Genomic DNA, 22,874 nt, shown 5'->3' with positions numbered 1-22,874 from the left:
GCTGGCTCACTCATTCAGATGCATTGCACTTACTTGGCGTCTTTCAGGTTCCTTGATCTGATTTCTTTGATCCTGCTTGCGGCTTGCTTCTCCAGAATGCCGTTTTTTGTTGACTAAAATTGTAGCGACTTCCACAGTCGCTAGAGGCCGGGAATGGAGCCCGCCTATTTGCCTGACGCGCTGTCAAGTTTACGCAATAATGCGAAAGGTGGAATTGTTTTCTTGTTTATTAAAGTGTTTACAGAGTAATGTCATCTCGCGATTTGGACTCTTACAATGTCACAGGCTCTAATATAACAAGACAAAACATGTTGTGCAGCGGTCAACAAAAAGTACGGCTACCCAGCCCTCCTCTCTGTCAAAATCAAAACCAGTGAATGACAGACTGACAACGCCCTCTTAATGTCACCGCTAGCACGTGACTCCCATTACACATCACCATAACAACCAAAACAAATGAAAACCCAGTGATCATCAAAAAATTCAATACATTCAATTATGGCTCCTACAGTGCAAGTGGAGCAGAAAAGTGCTGTATAAAAAACAGACAATTTACATTTATGTATTATTATGTATTATATAATTGTCCCTTTTTGTTTTATTTAAAATCTTCTTTCAGATGTAACTGTTTTCTGTTTTGAAGACCGCAACAAAACGAATGTCAAAAACTGACCACAGGGTGATATATCAAACTAAAACGTCTTAAATCCATTTCTGAGGCTGGGACAGACAGTGCGTTTAGGGTTGCCAACCGTCCCCTAAAAAACGGAATCGTCCCGTATTTAGAAACAAAAGTACACGTCCCGTATTGAGCTGAAAAGGGGCGCACTTTGTCCCGTAATACAGTGAGAATCAAAAGTAGTCTATAAGTTTTAATGTAATTAACGCTTTGTTTGAAAACATAATTCCCAGCCCCGCTCCTGCTTTGTGACCAATGAGCTGACAGCGCACTTATGACAATTCGAGTATGATAATTCAGATTACCGCTCATCTCATTGGTTGAGGAAAGGTCGCTTGCGGAGAAAATACCGGAAGACAACAGATGACCACAACAAAAAGCATGGCCAACGGGGAAACAAATGCCGACACTGCGGTGCAAGTCTCAGACGACAGTACACCTGAAGCTGCAAACACTGTGCGATTTTCAAACTGCACGATTGGCTCGCATGGGTTATAAGTTCGTAGGTCACGATGCAGGGTCTCACACTATACCGCCCGATGCTCTGATGCGACCCGAGTGCTCACACCGTGCCTCCATAAAATGAAGGTTATAATAGAAAATCTGTCGCTCGCTCTCCCTCTCTGTCTTTCACTCACACAGACACACACCACCATCAACTTTGCTAAATTGCTAATGAAAAACACTGATCAGGCAGCTGTGATTGAGCAGCAATGTTAATCCAACTATTTTCACGGTTGTTGTGGTCGTGATAATTTGGTGATGCCACATCGAAAAGGCTCGATGAGCTTTCCAAAGTTCTATAAGTTGTGCCTCCATCGCTTGTGTCCAGATCACACGCTGCACAGCCGTGCTGCTCCGTCTTTTTCACCGACGTTTACGTGTTTGCGCGTGAGCAGTGTGAGCGGCTGCGGTGACACCCTCACGAGCAATTGATGATGGGAGCTGGTCGTGAGGTGTTAATCGCTTCTCGTTACCCCACGTATACTACACATGCACGATGAAGGCCAAAATCGGGCCGATCACCAAATTGGTCGCACGACTCAAAAATCGGCTCAAAATGGGCCAAAAATCGCACAGTGTAAGCCCAGCATTAGACCAGCAATGTTTGTTCCTCTCAGAGAAAGAAAGAAAAAGGCTGCAAAAGTACAGGGAAGAATGGGAAAAGGAAAACACCTGGCTGGAAAAGTGCACGATAACACCTATAAAGCGCACTGCACTGTGTGCCGGCGCACTTTTTCCATAGGCATGCTTCTAATGGTGGGCACATGAAGAACATGAGGGGCCTGAAAACTCGGGGAACCCTTAACCAATTTTTGTCCACCAGGCCACGGCAGAAGCAGATATGGTATGTAAACACTGGTTTGTTTGTTTTTAAACCCTCTGGTTAAGTTTAAAATGGGCATGTGCTGTGAATATCAGCGCTATGTGGCCAGAAGTGTGATAATATAATTTATTTTGTGTAATAAACAACTGCAAGGATAGATTACAACAAATAGATGAGTAATACATAAAAGTAATACATAGATGAATAATGATGATGAGTTATGATGCGTAATCATGGGAACAAGTGGGTTTACAAACGGGAGCAAAAGCTGAAATAATGCCTCTACTGAAGCCAATTGCACTAAATGCACTAAATGTGCACTGTTACAAGAATATTTTTCTTTCTATTGTTTTCTATTAATTTATATAATTTTAAGTTAAGCAGGACAGAGTTCTTTTAAAGAAAGATTTACTTTTATTCTCAAAAGTTAAGCATGACAGGCGTCTGTTTAAGAAAGAGACCTGTTTTATTGTGTTAATGTTGTCATTTTGAGCTAAAAATAAATGCCTAAATGATTTTTGTTTCCCATGTCTTGATATCACAAAGAATATGCATCTACTTAAATCAAATTCAAGTCAAATGGTTAAAAAAAAAATTCACACACAAAAAAAGAGCTAAAAAATTCACCACACTGGGAAGGGTGAAGACAACTGGGTTTCCCGGCCCTGGCCACGAGGTGTCCCTTATTTATTTTTCAGGGAGTTGGCAACCCTAAGTGCGTTGCCTGTGGATTCATGAGCATGAGCCAACAAAAATGTCACCAGAGACTAAGGCACTGCAAACTGACAGAGCATAACAGTGATTTTTATACAGACACCTTCTGGAAAGAAGTTATTACTGCAACAGATCTCTATAGCGATTGACTTTGGAGCTGTACATAGCTGGTTCCACGGTAAAATGGTGACACCTATCGATGAAAGTGGGTAGTGCAGCGGGTTCGGTACAGTGAGTAGAAAGAGAGAATTTGCTACTCTCCGGGCCATTTATAAAATAAGCACAACTTATGAAATCCAGTAGTTTTCAAATACAATGAGCTGCTGTGATATGATGCGGCAAATAAAACCACTTTTGCGCTGTTTTGACGTATTTTCATATGATCATACGCACCACTTTGATGGAGTAATTATGTGGATGCCTAAATATTAATAAAGCCGCCATAACTGAGGTTGAACTGAGGGAAAAACTCACTAAAAACAATTATTACAGTGATTTTTAATAGTAGGTACAAAAATGCGTGATTTAACATGACAGGTTGCGTGGTTGCTATGCGTCTCCAGGTTCTATTTGCATTGCATCTTTTGGTATAGTTCAGACACTTTTCACTCAACGTGTTGTGCAAAGCTACAAGGGATTTCTGCAAATTTCTGCAAAAGTAAGACAACTTTCTGCTCAAGACTTCTTGCAGCCTTACAAGTGTCCAACTCCCATGTCACGGAGGAAAGCGACCCAGCAACCATCATCCATCATGGAAAATGTGAGCTTTTATGACCATTTTCAATAAGTTTTGAATATTTACTCAGAAAGAGTTCACTTTGCAACAGGGCAACGTGAAAATATAGACGACATAAATGTGGATAAAAAGCATTAAAAACTCCCATTTAGGCCTGTGCACGTGGGAGTTATACTTGCATGTTAGACTGTTGCACTGTAGCTTTAAACGGGTAAACTGTGCATGACGTCATTTAAACTAGCATGTTACCTATAATAATGTTTTCTTTAGTGTGTATTAAATGATCTTGTGGCAGACATGTCACCAAAGTTTGCAGCTGGGATAAAAATGTTCAGTTTTTGCTAATAAGTAGAGTATCCTCCATCTCAAATTAACTCAAGTGCATAATGATCACCAGGCCCGTTTCTAGCTTTTTTGGGGGGTGTGGGGGTGGGCTGTGCATGTTCCTGATTGGGGGCCTTTATTTTGTATTTAAAACTAAAATCGGGGAATAAAAACAGTAAACACTGAGACTTTATTCACTGTAGAAAAGCTAATCCCCAAAGTAGTAATACACTTGCACTTTTTTTGCCCATTTATTTAATTCATTTTATTTAAAAATCGGGATTTCGCAATGTTGAACTAAGACAAAGCCGCCTAGACAAATGGTAGGGGGTGTAGTAAGGATGTTGGCGGGAAACAGGAACGTCAGAGGACCCCACATTCATCTATTGGAGGACTCTGGGAAGTAGCAAGGGAGTGTTAACCTTAAGGTGTGAAACAGGTGTGTACTGAGGCTACTTCATGTATGGGAACACACAGGGCGTCAGAGGGGGGTGGTTATATGAGTTTGTGTTTTTAACAGGGTTTTAATTTAATCAAACCATAGGGTTTTTTAATTAAACTATTTTTATCACTTAGGTGTATCTCGACATTCAGTTATGCAGACATATGTGTTCTTAAAAGCAATTCTTTGTTTTGAAGCTGAGTGGAGTGGAAGCTGTTTTGGTTCGCAGTGTTCCTTAACAAAGAGGGGATGGTTTTTTTTATATACATCTAGTCAAATGTGTTGGTAATAGTGTTTTAGTCAGACTAATTTTATAAATCTGACAATATCTCAGCTTGCTGCGATGCATGCAATTTATTTTAAAAACGGCACAAGTGGGAATTTCTTCTGAATGGGTAATGTCGGCATGTTCACAAGCGTTTTATTTAATCAATCCCCTCAGTTTTAATTTAACTAGTTTTTTCACACATCTACTGGGTTTCTTTCCAGGGTTGATGCGATCATTTTATTTTAAAATCGGGATTTCGGAATGTTGAACTAAGACAAAGCCGCCTAGACAAATGGTAGGGGGTGTAGTAAGGATGTTGGCGGGAAACAGGAACGTCAGAGGACCCCACATTCATCTATTGGAGGACTCTGGGAAGTAGCAAGGGAGTGTGAACCTTAAGGTGTGAAACAGCTGTGTACTGGCATTGTTCCTGGAGATGGTATTTAATTGAGAGCCATGCTGGGCTCAGGGTGAACTCTGCATTCGTCGCGACAACACCATTTTCTTTGAGATCATCAAAACTAACATCGTTCTTTATAACATGGACATCTTAAACGGTAAGTAAAACAAAACCTATTATTGTATTTTTAAAAGTGTTATGTTAACATATTATAGGATATTCAAACTATCTTTTTCCTAAAACAAAAGCTTAATTTTTAGGAGTTCGGGAGAACGGCACAGGACCCTTTTCTTTAGAAACGGGTGCTTTTACAGATGGAACAACTTCTCTAACAGGCACAAGGTGTGTACAGAATTACGCGATTTTTAAGCTTGCGATTGTTTTAAATTATATAATAACAGAGTTTTTCTTTGATTTGTTCCAGGGTTAACAAACTGAGCAGGAAAACATTCAGACACCGTGACCACAGAGCCCATCCTTACAAAAGGTATGTATACAACGGGATGTATAATTGTGTATTTTAAAAAAAAAACAGCAAATGGGTTTAAACAATTCCAAATGTTCTAAAACCGACCGTTTTACACATACAGAGCCACGCCAGAGAACCTTATGTGTGGAGAACCAGGGCCGTCGGGAATAACGCACACTACAAGGTAAGCATAGGTATATATAAATTAGATAAAAAGAGATAGAGAGGGAGACACGCTTATTCTGTTTGAAATGGGTACATGTATAAATGTTTTAACACATATCTATCTTCACAGACTGCAGCACAGTACCCCACCTCATAATGATCAGGACACCGTACTCCAGACGTTTTTGGAATGTTTAAGCAGTATCGACCTCCCAGAACAACAAAAACCTGGAGCTTTGTGCAACAGTGGAGAGTCAGAAGCGATCTTCATCAGCGGTCCTGCAACACCCCCGAGTGAGTGCTTGCCTCGTGATTTCTCTGATGTTTTTGAGTACAGTATATCAGATTTTGATCTTGTTCATATACCCACCACACCAGAATGTGTCAGAAATAGCATTGATTCACACGTAGATTTTGAAGACGACGGTATAACAGACTCTCAAATATCAGCGGCGTATGATGCTTACATGAAGGTTTCAGACGCTCAACCTGCTGAACAGAGTCATATAGCTTCATTAGTTGATAAATTATGTTTGATTGAAGCTAGACTCAATCAATACCACCAAGAAGCACAGGTACAAAGGCAACAGTTTACCAAATTCATAAAAAAAGTGTGTAGTACATTAGACATCATCTGCAGCAAAATTTCAAGTCCCTGACTTTTAAAATCCAGACCATGGACCCTCCAAATAAATTATTTAAGCATAATAACGGAACCTCCACTCCTGTTAGATGTTTTGACTTAGAGACTTTTATGCAGTGGGCTGAAGAAACAAATAACAAATTAGACAATATTATAGCTAGACTTAATAGTGTGCCTGCATCAGCCTCATCTGATACACATCCTTGTCAGACTGTTCCTACGCCTGCTATTGCTGATGGGGCTATTGTTGTTGTTAATAATAGTGATAGTACATCAGGTGTTGCTCGGACCACTGTTGTTACTGATGCTAACCGTATTGCTGCTGCTGCTGGTGTTATTGAGTCTGTTACCGCTTCTACTAGTACTACAGACACACATGCGTGTCCGGGCACCGCTGCAACACCACACACCCCCTCAGTCATTGTAAATTTCTCACAAAGTGATACTATCGTGATTGAGCCCGTTGTGCAATCTGGATCTGGCAGGCGCTCCCAGCCACACATTAGAGAGATACCTAATTTTAATGCTCGCGAATTGCGTGAGCGCCTTGATTTTAGGGGTATAAGTCTTGATCATCCAGAACAAGTACCTGCGCGAGTGCGCGAGTGCTTAGCCAATGTGGTAGACCGAGCTGTGGCTGGATCTCAACAGGGCAGTGTTCTAAACGTGGTCCTGCGTGGCCCCTCGCTGGCTTCAGATGTTCAGGCTGTTTTAAACGCTGATGATCGGTATGATCCGGAGCTGTTTCTCGATCGAATTGCACAAGTTATGCAGAGTAATGATGAATCTATCGGTGATGATGAATTAGAGTTTATTGTCACGGTAGCTCAGAACAGTAGTGGTGGGGCTCGCTTAAGACTGGCACAAATCCCTTATGATGAGATTCTCTCAAAGAAAGGCAGACATTTATACACACCAAACAACACACACAACAATTTGTGCTTCTCCCTATGTATAGCACATTCATTAAACTCATCAGCCTCTGAGCTAGAAAAACTCGCTACAGCTAAACAGATGCATGCTGAAGTAGGTCTATGCGACACACAGCAAGTATCATTCACTGATGTCAGTAAATTTGAGAAGAACTTCAACATTAAGATTGTAATCTATTACCACACAGAAGGGCGTAAACGCCTGGAATGTTTTTTCACACATGAAGAGCCAAACACAAACACGTTGATGATGTATCTCCATAATCAACATTACCACATGATTTTAAACCCGACCGCTTTTCTTGGTGCATCCTATGTGTGTAATTTCTGTTACAGTACATGTAATACAGCATTACACCATAGCTGTAAACATAGATGTAACACATGTTATTAGGGATGGGTATCGTTTAGGTTTTATCCGATACCGGTGCCAAACCGGTACTTTTGAAACGGTGCCGGTGCTTAAACGGTGCCCAAACCGGTGCTTAAAGAATGGAAAACACAAAATTGGTCCAAAAACCTCTCATGTTCAGCTGTTTTTTTTGTAAAAAGATAACAATGTTAGTCTTTTCTGCAGGTATAGGCCATATATGGTATCACTCTGGGCTGGAAGCAGTGCTTAAACAATGGAAAAAACACAAACTTTGTCCAAAAACCTCTCATGTTTAGCTGTTTTCCACTTTTTCTTCGGTCATTTTAGCCTTTTTGGCCAGGGTGAAGGGAGTATCTGCCACCAAACAAGAAGACAGCTGCATGTAGCTATGATGGTGTTTGCTAGTTCACGTTACATGCATTAATTTAATAACGCGGTTAGCTTACTCAACGTAAATTACACACGAACAACATTAAGCTACTCACGCAGAGAAGAACGGCTGCTGCTGCCATCATCATTTCTGCTACACTGGCAGGGCTAGGTTCATCGGATTTAAAGTGTGACCTCCTTTGACAGTATCAGCTTAAAGCACTTGTTGCAGGCTGCTGAGTTTGCATCTTTTGCTGTGAAGTACAGCCAGACTTTTGACCGCTTTGCCTTGGGCATTTTTAATCTGTAGCTCTGCTCTAAAAGAACGTACGTACCTGGACCCGCCTACTATCCTCGAAACGTAAAATGATTGGCTAGAATCTAAAGTGTATCATTCCATACCAGTTGGTGGCGGTAATGCACCTTTCAGTTGTTTGCCAACCGCCAATAGAAATGTAAGGAAGAAGAAAGTGTATCACAGCTCAGGAAAAAAAAGCACCGAAATGTGCGCTGCTTTTCGGTCTGGTTACTACCGTTTATGTCAGAACCGGTGCCATGATGGCACCGGATACCGGTACCCATCCCTACATGTTATACACTCTGTCAACACCACAGGGGTCCCACAGTGAAATGCAGCGACTGTAACCGCATCTGCAAATCACAACACTGTTACCAGCAACACAAATTACCTGAATTAAAACACAACATGATCCCCTGTGATAATATGAAAATTGCATGCACTGTGGCACCACATATAGAGAATCCAAGAAATCGCCACACAGATGTGCCCAGCCTAGATGCGAGCACTGCCGCGAGCCTAAATTACCCGGAGACTCCGACCATCAGTGTTTCATACAGCCTGTTGAAAAACAGAAGCCTAGCGATAAATACATTTTATATGATTTCGAGACTAGGTACCACAACGGTAAACACGAGGCTAACTTTGTGTGTGCGTCTGATCTGAAGGGCAATAAGTTCACATTTAACACATTAAAGTGTGTGGAGGCGTTTGTGCAACATTACAGACGCCCAAGGTTTCGTGGGTACACGTTCATAGCACATAATGCATCTGGCTTTGACAACTACATACTCCTCGAGTACTTTGTCAGACAGTGCATAACACCTAGTGTCATAATGAGCGGCAGTCGTGTGATTTTGATGTATGACAGGGACTATGACCAGCGATGGATTGATTCGTTCAGCTTTTTGCCCATGGGCCTTGCCAAAATACCCTCTGCTTTAGGTTTTCAAGACCTGCAGAAGGGCCATTTCCCACACAGGTTTAATACGAGGGATAATGAGCATTATGTGTGCCCGTACCCAGACCCCTCCTTCTACGGCTATGAGCACATGTCTGAAAGCGATAAGGTGCGATTCATGGAATGGTACCAGGTTGCCTCACAGAATCCCTTTGATTTTCAGGCTGAACTCAGGCGTTACTGTGTTAACGATGTTGATGTCCTGCGTAAAGCATGCTGCATTTATCGTGACATGTTACTGGGTTGTACACAAGTTGATCCATTCATGTATACCACCTTGGCTGCATTTAGTATGGGTGTGTATAAAACGCTGTTTCTGCCTAGAGACACGCTCGCTCTCACGTATGACGGGGCATACGTTGAGCAGAATAAGACGTTTTCTAACGTCTCTATCGAATGGCTTCAATACGTGTCCCACACCACCAACAAAGTGGTAAAACATGCTCTCAGAGGAGGCGAACAGAGGGTTGGACCGTATTTTGTGGACGGTTTTGACCCCACAAGTAATACAGCTTATGAATTTGCAGGATGTTTTCACCACGGCTGTGTTAAATGTTACCCCGAGAGTGAAGTTAATCCTGTCAGCAAAGCATCCTATGGACTGCTGCATCGCATGTTTTGTGACAAAGTTGATGCACTGAGATCACAACACAGTGTGAGCGTAATAGTGATGTGGGAATGTGAATGGGCTGCCTTGAAGCAGACAGACCCTACAGTTGTGGCTTTCATGCACACATACAGAAAGCCAGAACGCATGAATCCCCGAGACGCCCTTTTTGGAGGTCGCACAAATGCTATAAAGCTGTACCACAAGACTGGTTGTGATGAAAAAATATTTTACTACGACTTCACCAGTCTCTATCCCACAGTGCAGTCTAAAAAAGACTATCCTGTAGGACACCCTCAAGTCATTTACACCAACTTTGACAAGCTAGAAAATTATTTCGGCTTTGTTAAATGCACAGTGCTCCCCCCTAAGGGTTTTTTTCACCCCGTCCTTCCCTACAGGTGCCACGGAAAACTGATGTTTCCACTCTGCAGCATGTGTGCTGAAGACCAAAACCAGCATACTGCATGTGGGCACAGGGACAGTGAGCGGGTGTTGAAAGGCACATGGGTCTCATTTGAGCTTGAAAAAGCAGTTGAGAAGGGATACAGGGTTCTTGCTATTGATGAGGTGTGGCATTTCCCCAATAAGACCGACACATTGTTTAAAGACTATGTGAAAGCCTTCCTAAAACTCAAACAGGAGGCCTCGGGGTATCCTGAACACGTCAAGACACCTGACGAACAGAAGAAGTACATAGACGAGTATTATGAGAAGGAGGGAATAATGCTAGACCCATCCAAGATTTGTGTAAATAAAGCTGTTCGTAACTGTAACAAGCTGTTGCTAAACTCGTTATGGGGTCGTTTCAGCATGAGGTCAAATATGGCGTCATCTGAGCTCATTACAGACCCTTCCAGATTTAGCCAGCTAATGTTTAGCGACCAGTACGACGTGCGTCAGTTTTGTTTCATCTCTGACGACGTCGCAATGGTGCAGTGGCGGCATGCTGATGGTAGAGCTTCCCGTGTCAAGGACGTTAATGTCTTTGTCGGGGCCATGACCACTGCACACGCCAGACTCATGCTGTATGATTTGCTAGACAACTTGCAGCAGCGCGTGCTGTATTGTGACACGGACAGTGTCATTTTCACGGCACGCCCTGGCGAGTGGATGCCTCCTCTAGGTCCGTTTCTGGGGGATCTCACAAGTGAATTAGACTGTGGAGAGGGTGGTGTGGAGGATTACATAGCGGAATTTGTTTCCGGTGGGCCAAAATGCTACGCGTATCACACATCGCTGGGCAAGACCCAGGTCAAATGTAAAGGCGTGACACTGAACGCACTAAACTCAAAAGTTGTCACCCACGACTCCTTGAAAGGTTTAGTCCACAAGTTTGTAACCAATCAGACATCAGACGCACACCTAGTTGCCGTGTCTGATAGCATTAGACGCGATAAAAAGAAGCTTCATTTGAAGAATAAAACCATTGTGAAAAAAGTTAAAGTTGTTTACAATAAGCGCCGTGTGCTCCCAGACTATACAACCGTACCTTATGGATTTTAAATTAGAACAGGGGTTTGACGCCCGGTTGCAGCACCCGTTCAGTATGGTGGTCAGCGGTCCCAGTAACTGCGGCAAGACTTTTTTTGTTAAAAGCATAATTGAAAATTCTTCCAGGATTATATCATGCAGCATTGACAATATTGTATATATATACTCATGCTGGCAGCCATTATATGACCAGCTTCTTAAGATAAGAGACATAAACTTTGTTAACGGTATACCCGAATCTCTTGCTGATGACACCCTTCTTCCTGCAGAAAAGAACAATTTGTTAATTATAGACGATGTAATGAACGATGCAGCTAACAATTTAGAAGTACAAAATGTATTCACAAAGTATGTGCATCATAGGAATTTGAGTTGTATATATCTGGTTCAAAATTTGTTTATTCAAGGAAAATCCAGTAGAACCATTTCCTTGAACACTAACTACCTAATATTGTTTAAAAATCCGAGAGATAAATATCAGGTTATGCTTTTAGGTAGGCAAATGTTTCCGGGTAATACTAAATATTTTATAGAAGCGTTTAATGATGCCACATCCACAACATACGGGTATCTTTTAATAGACTATAAAGCTAAGACCCCGGACTATTTAAGACTCAGAACAAATTTACTATCAGAGCGTCCGGTTGTTTACATTCCAAAACAAAAATCAGCAAAGAGGTGAAAGGATGTCATCACGCATGCGGAGGAATCTGTCTCTGTTGGAGATGATATACAGGGCTCCCCCTACTCTACGCAGAGTTATTATTAGTAATTCAAACTTAGATTTTATCAATGCGCTGTGTGAGATAGCCTTTAATGTATTGCATGGTAACATTCCACTGACCAATCAGCAGTACAGACAGCTGAAAAAGAAAAAATCAATAATCAGACTGATTGCAGACAAAAAAATAAAAACTTTGAAAAAGAGAAAGACAATCAACCAATCTGGAGGGTTTTTACTACCGCTATTAGGGGCTGCAATCCCTTTCATAACCAGTCTGATAGTAAACAGGTGAAAATGGAACATGTACAAAAGATGTTTTTGGTACCCCAACACCAGTTGGACTTAATAAAGCAACAGCAGCAGCAGCAGCAGCAGCAGCAAACAGGCAGCATCAGACAACAGTCTCAGAACGAGTTGGACAAGGAGATGTTACAAGTGTTACAAGATTCTGACATAGATGTGTATGAGAAGGCTAAAAAATACAGCGATATTCTCCAAAGATACCTTACCCTTGTGAGACAAGGTGCCCGTGAAAAGAATGTATTTTTTTCTTTATCATTACCTGAACAATTTAACAGGGATGTGCAACCCCAGTCGGCGGACACATCGCCTGTTCATGGTGATGCAGGGGTGAGGGATCTTGTTGCGGAGAATGTTTTAACACACATACCTAAAAGGAGTAGGAGGAATGCAGAACTTATTCTATCAGCGGTGAGCCGTTCGCCACACTTGATCTCTTACAACGACAAAGGCGAAATTGTTGTTGATAAACACACCATCCCTGGTTCACACATTTATGATCTAATTAAAGGCGTCACAACCACACACACACCCTCTGAGGGTTTGAGACCTATCGGATGGACAGAGTTTTTAAAAGCTGTCTCAGATTTAAACGTACCATTATCAGCCATATCTAACACAGGCATACGTAAGACCGTCGCCATGTATAAAACCGATCACACAGTGTCTGAAGACCCTGGTTTTTTAAAACACACACCAAAAAAGATCACCCCTGGCGGACCGCTGCGACATAGTACACTAAAAAAAATAACGAATAAAAAAAACAAATTAAAGGGGGGTCCTGTAGAGTGGTTGGATTTTTGAATTCAGGTTTTTTCTTATTGCACCTGAAATTGTTTTTCTGCTAAAAATATTTGCTGTTTGGTGTTTTTCTACTGTAATGTTTTTTCACTTATTGCTGCTAAATTGTTTTGTTTTGTTTTATTTTATTACTGTTAAATATATTATGTCTTTATTACTGTTAAATATATGTTTTTCTTTTTTATTACTGGTTAATGTTTGATTTCTTTTATTTATGTTTAAACAATGTATGTTGTGAATCTATATATATATATATATATATATATATTTATATACGAGATTTGATAATAAATACCATTGACTCGATTATCATGCTCTCATGTTGTTTTTATTATTCTCATTAGTACATGTCAGTATCCGCATTGCACACACACTTAATCACTGCATACAGCAACAGGTTGTATGTTGTTGACAAATCGACACACCATAGCATCATTACAAATTAAATCAGACCCATACATGTTAAGCAGACGCTCATAAGATGCACCATTTTGCACATGATATAAAAAAAATACACAGTGTTGACCGCATGTGATGGAGAAGTCGTTCTGCACTTGTTTTCCTGAATATAAAACAGTGGAACAGTTTTTTAGAAGAAACATCTTTATTGCTGGGGGAAAACTGTCTAACGAGTGACCAAAACTATCAAAAAAATAACCGCGTCTGTCTCTCGAAATATAAACAGCAAGCCAATGTTCCCCGGGCATCGTAGAAGGGTGGGTGTTTACAATACCCATAGCAGGGAGTCTTTGAAGCTGTTCAGTGGTTAGCTGATCATAGGCTAACACGCCTAGGAAATGTGTGTTTTTATTGATAATGCTGCCGATCACGGCTGATAGTTCTATAGTGTTCATGACCGTTTTTGTCTCAATAGTAGTCCAAGAGCACCTGTCTCATGTTAGATATTTCAATGACTGAATCAAATACCGAATAACACAAGAGGTTCACTGTACGGGGTAGTGGATTTCTGAAACGGGTTTCCAATCTCACGTTCCCAGTTTTAATTAACGACACATTCCCTGAATGTCCTTCGTCAGCTTCCAGATTGAAACAGAATAAAGTGTAGCCGTTACCAAAGTCAGCACGTGTAATAGCTAAGGATCTGTCCTTTAAATGTCTTCCTGTGGTTTGTATCAGCTGGTAAAATTCTCTGGTATAGTGTTTTCTCTGGAAATTTGGCTGGAATGGTTTAGCAGGATAAGCCTGACTATCAGCATATAAAGACATAAATTCTATATCGCAGTTTTCAAAATGAAATGGATTACGCTGGTAGGAGCCAGTGTATGCTTCATTGTCTATAAATGCAATGATCACAAATTTAGGTATCCTACCCGTAAATAAATTGTCATTTGTTGATATTCTAGCCCCTGCAGGTATGGAGAACGTCTTTAAAGACACTCTGTCTACCGTGTATTTTGCGTTTGCATGGTGCAATGCCTTGCTGTGTGCAAGTCTGACGGTCGGTGATACACTAACTTTCTTGACAAAGAGACTGGCTGAGACAATTTTAACTCTGTATGCATTGGCATCCGCTGTCATGAGAGCAAATTCGTCTTTAGAGCGCACAAATTTCAGTGACAGGTCGATTCCATTAAGTAACAGTTTTTCTTGAAAAAACAGGTCTGCATGTACTGGTGTACTACAACAATACTGCTATTTGCTGTGTAGCCACCTCTGGTCACCAGGCCCTGGTTCTCTCCTTCTATAGATGTGTCATTCATGTGTGATGAGGTATCCTTACAGAATAACCCTGTGCTGAACTGTGTGTCTAAAGTGTCCTTATTATAATTGATAAGACATTCTATCACACCTCTGTATGGATATGTGTTGGATGATTGACTAATGAGTCGGTCTCCCAAATTAACATCAACTTGACTAAATATGCTGCATCCAGGATAATTAATAAATCCTACATTAGCGTCCCTAGCCAGGTTTGAGCCATCAGCGTTTGTGATTCTCACACGTGTGTAGATATATGAGTCATTTAGATCCAGGTAATCTTCACCGGACGATGAGATGTAAAACTCGATCAGTGATTGCAGATACAGGTGGGATTTCGATAAATGTACTTTTCTCAATGCTAGTCTGTGTGTAGGGAACAGTAAACAGGTCCAGCTCTGTTTTTACACATTCTCCAGAATGACTGTGTAACAGTGCCATTTAGAATATGTCAAACGCTGCAGTTTTAGAACGACTGGTTCTGGGTCTTTTCACTCTGCGTGGCGGTGTCCGTTTGCTAGCTCTCCTGCTAGGTTTTGTGGTTTTACGCTTTTTAGACAACGGCTGCCCTGGGGGTGGGGTCTTAGATGGTCTGGGCGTATACACATACAATCCGCTACCGTCCTGCTTAGTGGTTGAGGGTCTGGTTATGTTGGTTATGACATCAGACACTATGCCCGATGCGGCTGTTTTTAGGTGTGGTTTGACTATGCTAACTCCTTTTTTAAACAGTGGTACAGCAAATCTAAACAAGCTGCGGAACAACCCACCCAGCCCTGACCCATATTGCGTACTGGTCCCAACATACCCTCCGAGCTCTCCACCAGCCTGTGATAAGTAGTATTTTACATATTTTGAGTCATCAGTGTTGTAGACGGCCATCCTTTTTTTTCAAAAATGGTGGGTTATCGGTCGGAAGTGTAACTTGACAAACACCTTGCCGTATAAAAAGGGTATGTGTTGATTTCGATCGTCTTTCAAATCAATTTCTATGTCGTCGATCAATGTCTTTGACACAGGTGTGTAGTGTGGGCTGTCAAATTGTAGAATAGGCAAACGGCGGTCATCGTCCGTGATATTTATAGCTCTTAATAGCCTCGCGTGGGCGTCACCCACAAGCTGGTAATCAACGATATCTGCATAAATAAAGATGTTATATTTTCCCCCGTATATGTCTGCGGGGTGCGGGGCATATGTGTTTTTATAATGAAGTACAAACGGCTCTCCTGTTTTGAATCCTAGGATTTCCGCCAGTCTCCCTCTAAATGTGAGAATAGTCCCCCTAGGTCCCATAACACAGGCATGGTTAGTAACTGTGTTGTATTGCATTTTAAGGTCTCCAGTGGTTTGGTACTGCTGACATTTAAAATTAAATTCTTTTATTATCTGTTCCACAGATGCATAATGGCCCACAGACAGTTCGATCATGGTTACGGCGATGGTTCCATCTTTGACTGGGTCATGAATTTCCACTTGCGAATCTGATTGTGGAAAAGACATCCATATGCGTGGGTACTGTATCTCTATAACAGCAACCTCATACGGCTGATCCAAAACAATAGGTTTTGCTAGCTTTGTTCTAAAATTAGATATCTTATTACCCGGGTAAACATGCGCCGAAGCATTCGAGAAGAGGCTTACATAGAAGCCTGCATTGTTGTTGTTCTTTTTATTCATGCTTTCTCAGTCTATGCTCAGTGTTGAATGAATGTGTGTAGAGCTGCGTCATCTGAGTTAATTACGCCTCAACGATGTCTTTTTCTGGAATCCACGAATTAAAGCTGTCGGGCCATCCTAGCCATTTCACTAGCACATGCTTTTTCCGACCCACTTTTTTTCTAGCCAATATGTTTTCAATTTTAAATGTTTTGTTTTCATCAACAACCACACGTTGTATCTCAGGCTCATAAAATGACCCTTTCAATACCTCTCCTGCTAGATCCGCTAGTCTGTACACTGGGGGCTGTCTCCCTATACGTTCCTTGACTGTGAAAATCTCATCGGTGTAGGTCTGCTCGTATCCTTTTCGAAACTTTCCTCTCAGTTTTGATATTCGTACAGTGTCGCCAATATTAAATTTAAAGCACAGTTCCCTCTGAGGCCTCGTTTTGTACAGCGCGTTAAAGACCGACTTCTCATTATCCTTATTCACCTCTGCCGGAGCCATTTGGATAGATCTGTGATAAGCATTGTTATATGCTTGTGTGAGATCTGGTATGACATCTACATATCTCCGGGAGTTGGCTGATGTTAAGTACTTCCACATTCTACCCTTGAAGCTACGATTGAATCTCTCGACAATACTGCATTTAACCTCGCTAGCTGTTGAGAAATGCTTGATATTATATCGCTTCATTAGCTGTTTAAAGGTTGTATTATAAAACTCTTTGCCTTCATCTGTTTGTAGTTTCACAGGGATCCTACCCTCACTAAGTATATCCTCAAAAGCAGCTGATACAACATTCGCTGTCTTGTTTGTTAGGCATCTAACCCATGCGTATTTTGAGAATACATCTATACATGTTAGCAGATATCTCACATTATCATTATCTGCCACATATTCACACATGTCAACCAGATCGGCTTGAAACTGTTTGTCGACCCCTGTCACCAATACTCTATTTCTGGGGAAATGGATCCTCACAGGTTTATGGAGTGTGTAAGTGTCGTCTTGTTCTAAATAATGTTTGACCTGAGATATTGGAGGTGTTACGCCTGATGCCTCCCCTGCCGCTATACGTAGCTTATTTAAACTGGCCAACCCCGCAGGATGGGCTGGATCATGATATATTTTATGCAATGTGCTTTCCATGACTGTGCAAACCACAAATGACTAAGAAGTTGGTGTTAACACGTCTTTTTATTTAATTTTCACACAGACACAATCACAGACAATGGATACTTGAACAGCACACATTAAACCAGGTGTCTCCCAGCCCAGTAGTTTCCAATCATGCGGAGCATGGCTGGTTTAACACGGCGGGCGCAGGTGCTTGCTTCTAGCAGGTTCACAATGTTGTCATTAATGGCGCATACTATATGTCGCTCTGATCTCAGTTCACACATGATGTGTTCTACAACTCTGCGGATTTGTGTTCCAGTCCCATCTGCGGTGTATGAGCGTACAAACAGCCGGATGGCTGGGATGAATCGGTCAGTCTTGAGCCTTATCATCACATCGTCATAGTAGGTGTCGAAGAAATACTCAGACAATTCCTGCAAGCAGCTGTGTTGCACCTGACTGGGGTGGCCTGTTTGGCATCCGTAACATGTCTCTTGTAGAAACTCATTCAGCGCCAACATCAACAGGTGGAGAGTTGCGAGTTTGATGTCGATTACAGTTTCCTCCCACAGGTCTGATATGAGGGGGTCCTGCGAGCATGCTGGTGAGGGTGGTGGAGTCTGGGGGGTCGGGATTAGCAGCCCTATTGATGGTGACTCTGACAGGTCCCACGAAGGCGTGTCATGCTCTGTAAAATGAAAACCACAAGCTCTTAATTTGTCACATAGATACACACGCAACCCCACACACACACACGCACATTAAACCTACCAGTTTATTGTTTAGTTGTCGGAAGGTCTTATGATTTTAGGTTTGCACAGGGTAGCAGGCAAACCAGTCTTCGGACAACTCGCCAGATCGTCAAAAACAAGGCGTTTTCTAATACTCTCGTACGCAGTGTTGAGTCTGTCCCTCTTGATCGCGTCGTCAATCTGGCTAAACAGACGCGACAAACCTCTCCAGTCGCACCACTGTATAAAAAACAAGTCCTTAAACCATCTTGTGCGCTCTTCGAGGTTTAGAGGGTAAGGATTTAACCTCCAGTTTTCAAGCCCTCTGGAAGCAATAAGACTATCCCTGTCATCACATACACTGAGAAAAATAAAGTCTTCAGGGTTGCGATTGAAACGATCAGCCTCAACCCTGTAAAGCTCAGGGCCTGATGCACTGTTCCACTGGGAAACATACAGCACCTCTGGGAAGCCTACATTGTCCAGGTCCGCACACACTACGGTGCGGAAGAGCTTCCAGTTTTTGGTAGAGATGCTTTGGGGTTCCCCCCAAAACAATCCCTCACCACAATCTACACTAAGCACAACTGTCCCTTCGGTATATTTAATGGTATACACATACCCTTCAGCGCCGCGATATTCTAACTTAAATACAGTCCCATCTACGGCATTTTCACAGCGTTGCTTTTTACGTCGAGGACCCCGGCTGCATACTCCTGTAGACATACCTAGAGCGGCTGTGGCATGGGCGATGTCCTGGCTGGGTGTCATGGTTGATACAGATGGTATTCTGTGCTCCTTAGGTCGATGAGTCGGTGGGGTCCTTAGCGCGATGTGTCTGTGCTCCTTAGGCCGTGGCGGTGATGCTCTTAGAATGTGAAAGGATCACTTTTATACCTACATAACCTAAGCCATCCCACTAGGAGGAGTCGTTACCGCCCAGAGGGTGTGTTTTTCACACCTGAACGCGCATGCGCCGAGCACACCTGAACGCGCAAAAAAAGTGCAAGTATATTACTACTCCCCAAAATGTTTATTTACAAATTTGCAAGCAATGTTCTGCAGCATCATCTGAATTCTCAAATGTATACACACTCTCACATGTTTACAGGAGCCACATGTAACTGTGATCATCTTTAAAATACTCAAAAGCTTCTGCTTTTGGGCTTTTTTAACTAAAGTTTTAATCTCCTTCTTCATTGTGGCTTATGCTACAATTATTAACCTGACAAGACAGTCACCTCTGGGTAGAGGTCCCTCATTACACCACAGCCTAATGATGATCTTGAACTCATTACCCCCCACACACAAGGCAGGGCTCTCCTATTATTGCAGCTTGCTTTTCTTTATATCCTACATGTCATTTTAAACCATATAAGTGCCACACGTGACCAAGCTTAGCCAGTTACAAAGGTATTTTGTGCGTCTGCATTGTTCAAAAACGGCAATAAGTAGCAATGATTATAACAGAAATTAGAGTTTAATACGACATGGACTTTGGTGTTTGTTTAGCTTGTGCAAATTATTATTTGACATGTCATTTGGGGGTATGCAGCAGTGAAGCTCTAACACCACAAGCCCATAAGTTGACACGTCTTTTATTACACTGACCTTGATGCATTGTCCTGGTTTTAGTTCTCATGATTTTATGTGAACATGTTGGATATTTTTTGTCGTTACAATCACTGTGGACAAGTTATTCAACCATGCAAGTGGTTTAAGTAGTTTATGGACATATGAAAGGGTTTGTTATTTTTTAAATGTTTCATGAACTACTAACTGATGTCTGCATTACTGTCATTTTTGTGTATACCTGCAGCTTACTGTGCCCGATCACCTCAAAGACCATAATTCTTGTAAGAGAAACACTGCATGCCAGGCCCGTGATGCAAAGAAACCCAGAGCCTGCAGGAAACAACCGTGCTGCAGCAAGGACCAGGTTGGATGTGTAAAATTTCAGGAACAGAATCATTTGAGGGTTTTGGAGTTTGGACTTCATTGTGGTTCATCAAATTTTGATTTTTGTCTTGTTTGAAAAAAATGAGGTCGCTATTAACTACTGACATTCCCTTGTGTGCTTCTGACCTTTCCCTAGGTTATTAATTCAACCCAGAGACCCCGGCGCCGTGACAGAACAGTCAGTCAGCCCCGGAAAAGGAAGCGAAGCCCAGCATCCAGTTCTTCCCGACCTCCAAGGACCTCAGTGCCTCCCTCTGCAATCTCACATGATGACCTGCCAGTGGCAAAAAAATTCAACGATGCAAGTGGTTTAAGTCGTTTATGGACATATGAAAGGGTTTGTTATTTTTTAAATGTTTCATGAACTACTAACTGATGTCTGCATTACTGTCATTTTTGTGTATACCTGCAGCTTACTGTGCCCGATCACCTCAAAGACCATAATTATTGTAAGAGAAACACTGCATGCCAGGCCCGTGATGCGAAGAAACCCAGAGCCTGCAGGAAACAACCGTGCTGCAGCAAGGACCAGGTTGGATGTGTAAAGTTTCAGAAACAGAATCATTTGAGGGTTTTGGAGTTTGAACTTCATTGTGGTTCATCAAATTTAGATTTTTGTCTTGTTTGAAAAAAATGAGATCGCTATTAACTACTGACATTCCCTTGTGTGCTTCTGACCTTTCCCCAGGTTATTAATTCAACCCAGAGACCCCGGCGCCGTGACAGAACAGTCAGTCAGCCCCGGAAAAGGAAGCGAAGCCCAGCATCCAGTTTTTCCCGACCTCCAAGGACCTCAGTGCCTCCCTCTGCAATCTCACATGATGACCTGCCAGTGGCAAAAAAATTGCCCCCCAGACCCGAGCCATGCAGTACCGACCACCAGCCAACCAGCTCCGCTGACAGCCCTTTAAAAATCCACAACCTCTCAGTGGAAGATTATCAGCGAGTCTACCATGAGGTGGTAGATAGCATGCTGATGTACGTTTGTCTCCAAATGTCCTGTCACTTTTTAAAATGACCAGCTCTAAAATGGTTACAGTATGGTTTTTGACCACATGCATCATTTTGATTGAATTTCTTCTTGCAGGTCCAAGAATGGCCGCAAATGTCCCTACAGTCTAGAGCTGGGGAGAAGCATTAAGAAAAAACTGTGGGAGAGACTGAATCGTCCTATGGTGGAGACATCAACTAACGAGGACGGACTTGAAGAAATTGACATGGTGTATGGGCAAAAAGTCAAAATCCCACAATATGATTTTGACATTTCGAGTTAGCCAAATCCTCAACATCCACCGAGCAAAAGAGCAAAGGAGAAGTGAATGTAGAGCAGCAGGACTGCTACAAAACTGTGAAACACACAAATCAACTGTAGATAAAAGCACTGTAAATATATGACAAATGTTTCTGTAAATAGTTCACATGTGACTTTGATGATTAAAATGTAATTTCTGCACAAGTTTGTGTTTCTGTGTATTATAGATATATTCCACTGTGTGTTTGGACAACTGTTTAAGGTCACTGCTGAGAAAATGCACTGCACAGTACTACAAAAATATGATGCAGGATGACATCTGCATTTCCATTCATTAATTGTCTCTTCAAACTATTTTATGACTGCCTGACTGATTTTAAAAACGCATAAACCATAATCAGAACACAGATTTTTGGATCACATGATGAAAACTGTAAACCTTCATAGGACTTTTATTTTGAAAGATCCATCCATCTTCATCCGCTTTATCCGAGGCCGGGTCACGGGGGCAGCAGCCTAAGCAAAGAGGCCCAGACCTCCCTCTCCCCAGCCACCTCCTCCAGCTTATCCGGGGGAACACCAAGGCGTTCCCAGGCCAGCCGAGAGATAATCTCTCCAGCGTGTCCTGGATCCTCCCTCCTCCTCCCGTTGGGACCTGCCTGGAACACCTCACCCAGGAGGCGCCCAGGGGGTAGTGATGGGATTTCCGGCTCTTTTTAGAGATCCGGCTCTTTCGGCTCGGCTCACTAAAAAGAGCCGGCTCTTTCGGCTCCAAACCGGCTCTTCAGGTTGTTTTGTTTGTTTAATTATTTAATCATTAACAATAATATAAAATTATGCAGAAAAGGAATTACTAATGTAAAAAAAGTGGTTTTATTTATATATGTTTATATATGGCCCCTAGAGACAAATCACGTACAAACTCTAAAGCATATACAAACTCCAAAAAACACGTACAAACGCCAAAACACATTTCTAGCGTTTACTGAACACAATTGAAAACATGTGTGTATTGTTTGTGTATTTATAGACAAGCACTCATATTTATTCAAATAATTAAAAAAAAAAGTTCATTTACCTGTTACTACCACACACCAAATCCGGTTGTTGATACTTCCTGGCTTGTGTAGCCACTAGGTAACAAAAGCTCAACACTGCGCCCTAGCATCCTGGAGCACTTCTGTTGTCTTTTGTACGTGCTTCTGAGTTTTTACGTGTTTTGGAGTTTGTACGTGTTTTGTCTTTAAGGTAAATGGTAATGGTAAATGGCCTGTATTTGTATAGCGCTTTTACTAGTCCCGCCTAGGGACCCCAAAGCGCTTTACACGTCCAGTCATCCACCCATTCACTCTCACATTCACACACTGGTGGAGGCAAGCTACAGTTGTAGCCACAGCTGCCTTGG

At 42.0% G+C, this 22,874-nt stretch overlaps 1 protein-coding gene and 1 long non-coding RNA gene across 3 annotated transcripts; both read left to right on the top strand.

Annotated features, from left to right (window-relative positions):
* The first annotated feature begins 2,907 nt into the window (after positions 1-2,907).
* LOC146520560 (uncharacterized) lies at positions 2,908-7,454 on the top strand. Of its 2 annotated transcripts, XR_014873812.1 has the most exons (4): positions 2,908-5,232; positions 5,315-5,377; positions 5,481-5,543; positions 5,655-7,454. It is a non-coding gene; the product is annotated as an uncharacterized LOC146520560 (long non-coding RNA). The 2 variants fall into 2 exon arrangements; XR_014873811.1 differs by lacking the exon at positions 2,908-5,232 and having other exon boundaries at positions 5,259-5,377; positions 5,655-7,453.
* Positions 7,455-20,144: 12,690 nt separating this feature from the next.
* Positions 20,145-21,669, top strand: LOC146520559 (uncharacterized). Its single transcript, XM_085157617.1, has 5 exons — positions 20,145-20,197; positions 20,354-20,500; positions 20,596-20,749; positions 20,906-21,195; positions 21,305-21,669. The coding sequence occupies exons 1-5, from the start codon at positions 20,145-20,147 to the stop codon at positions 21,489-21,491; spliced, it is 831 nt and encodes a 276-aa protein (XP_085013743.1). The 3' UTR covers positions 21,492-21,669.
* Positions 21,670-22,874: the final 1,205 nt, after the last annotated feature.

This window comes from Neolamprologus multifasciatus, chromosome 4 (genome assembly GCF_963576455.1).
Source record: "Neolamprologus multifasciatus chromosome 4, fNeoMul1.2, whole genome shotgun sequence".
Lineage (NCBI taxonomy): Eukaryota > Metazoa > Chordata > Actinopteri > Cichliformes > Cichlidae > Neolamprologus > Neolamprologus multifasciatus.
This window is presented reverse-complemented; position numbering and strand designations above follow the sequence as displayed.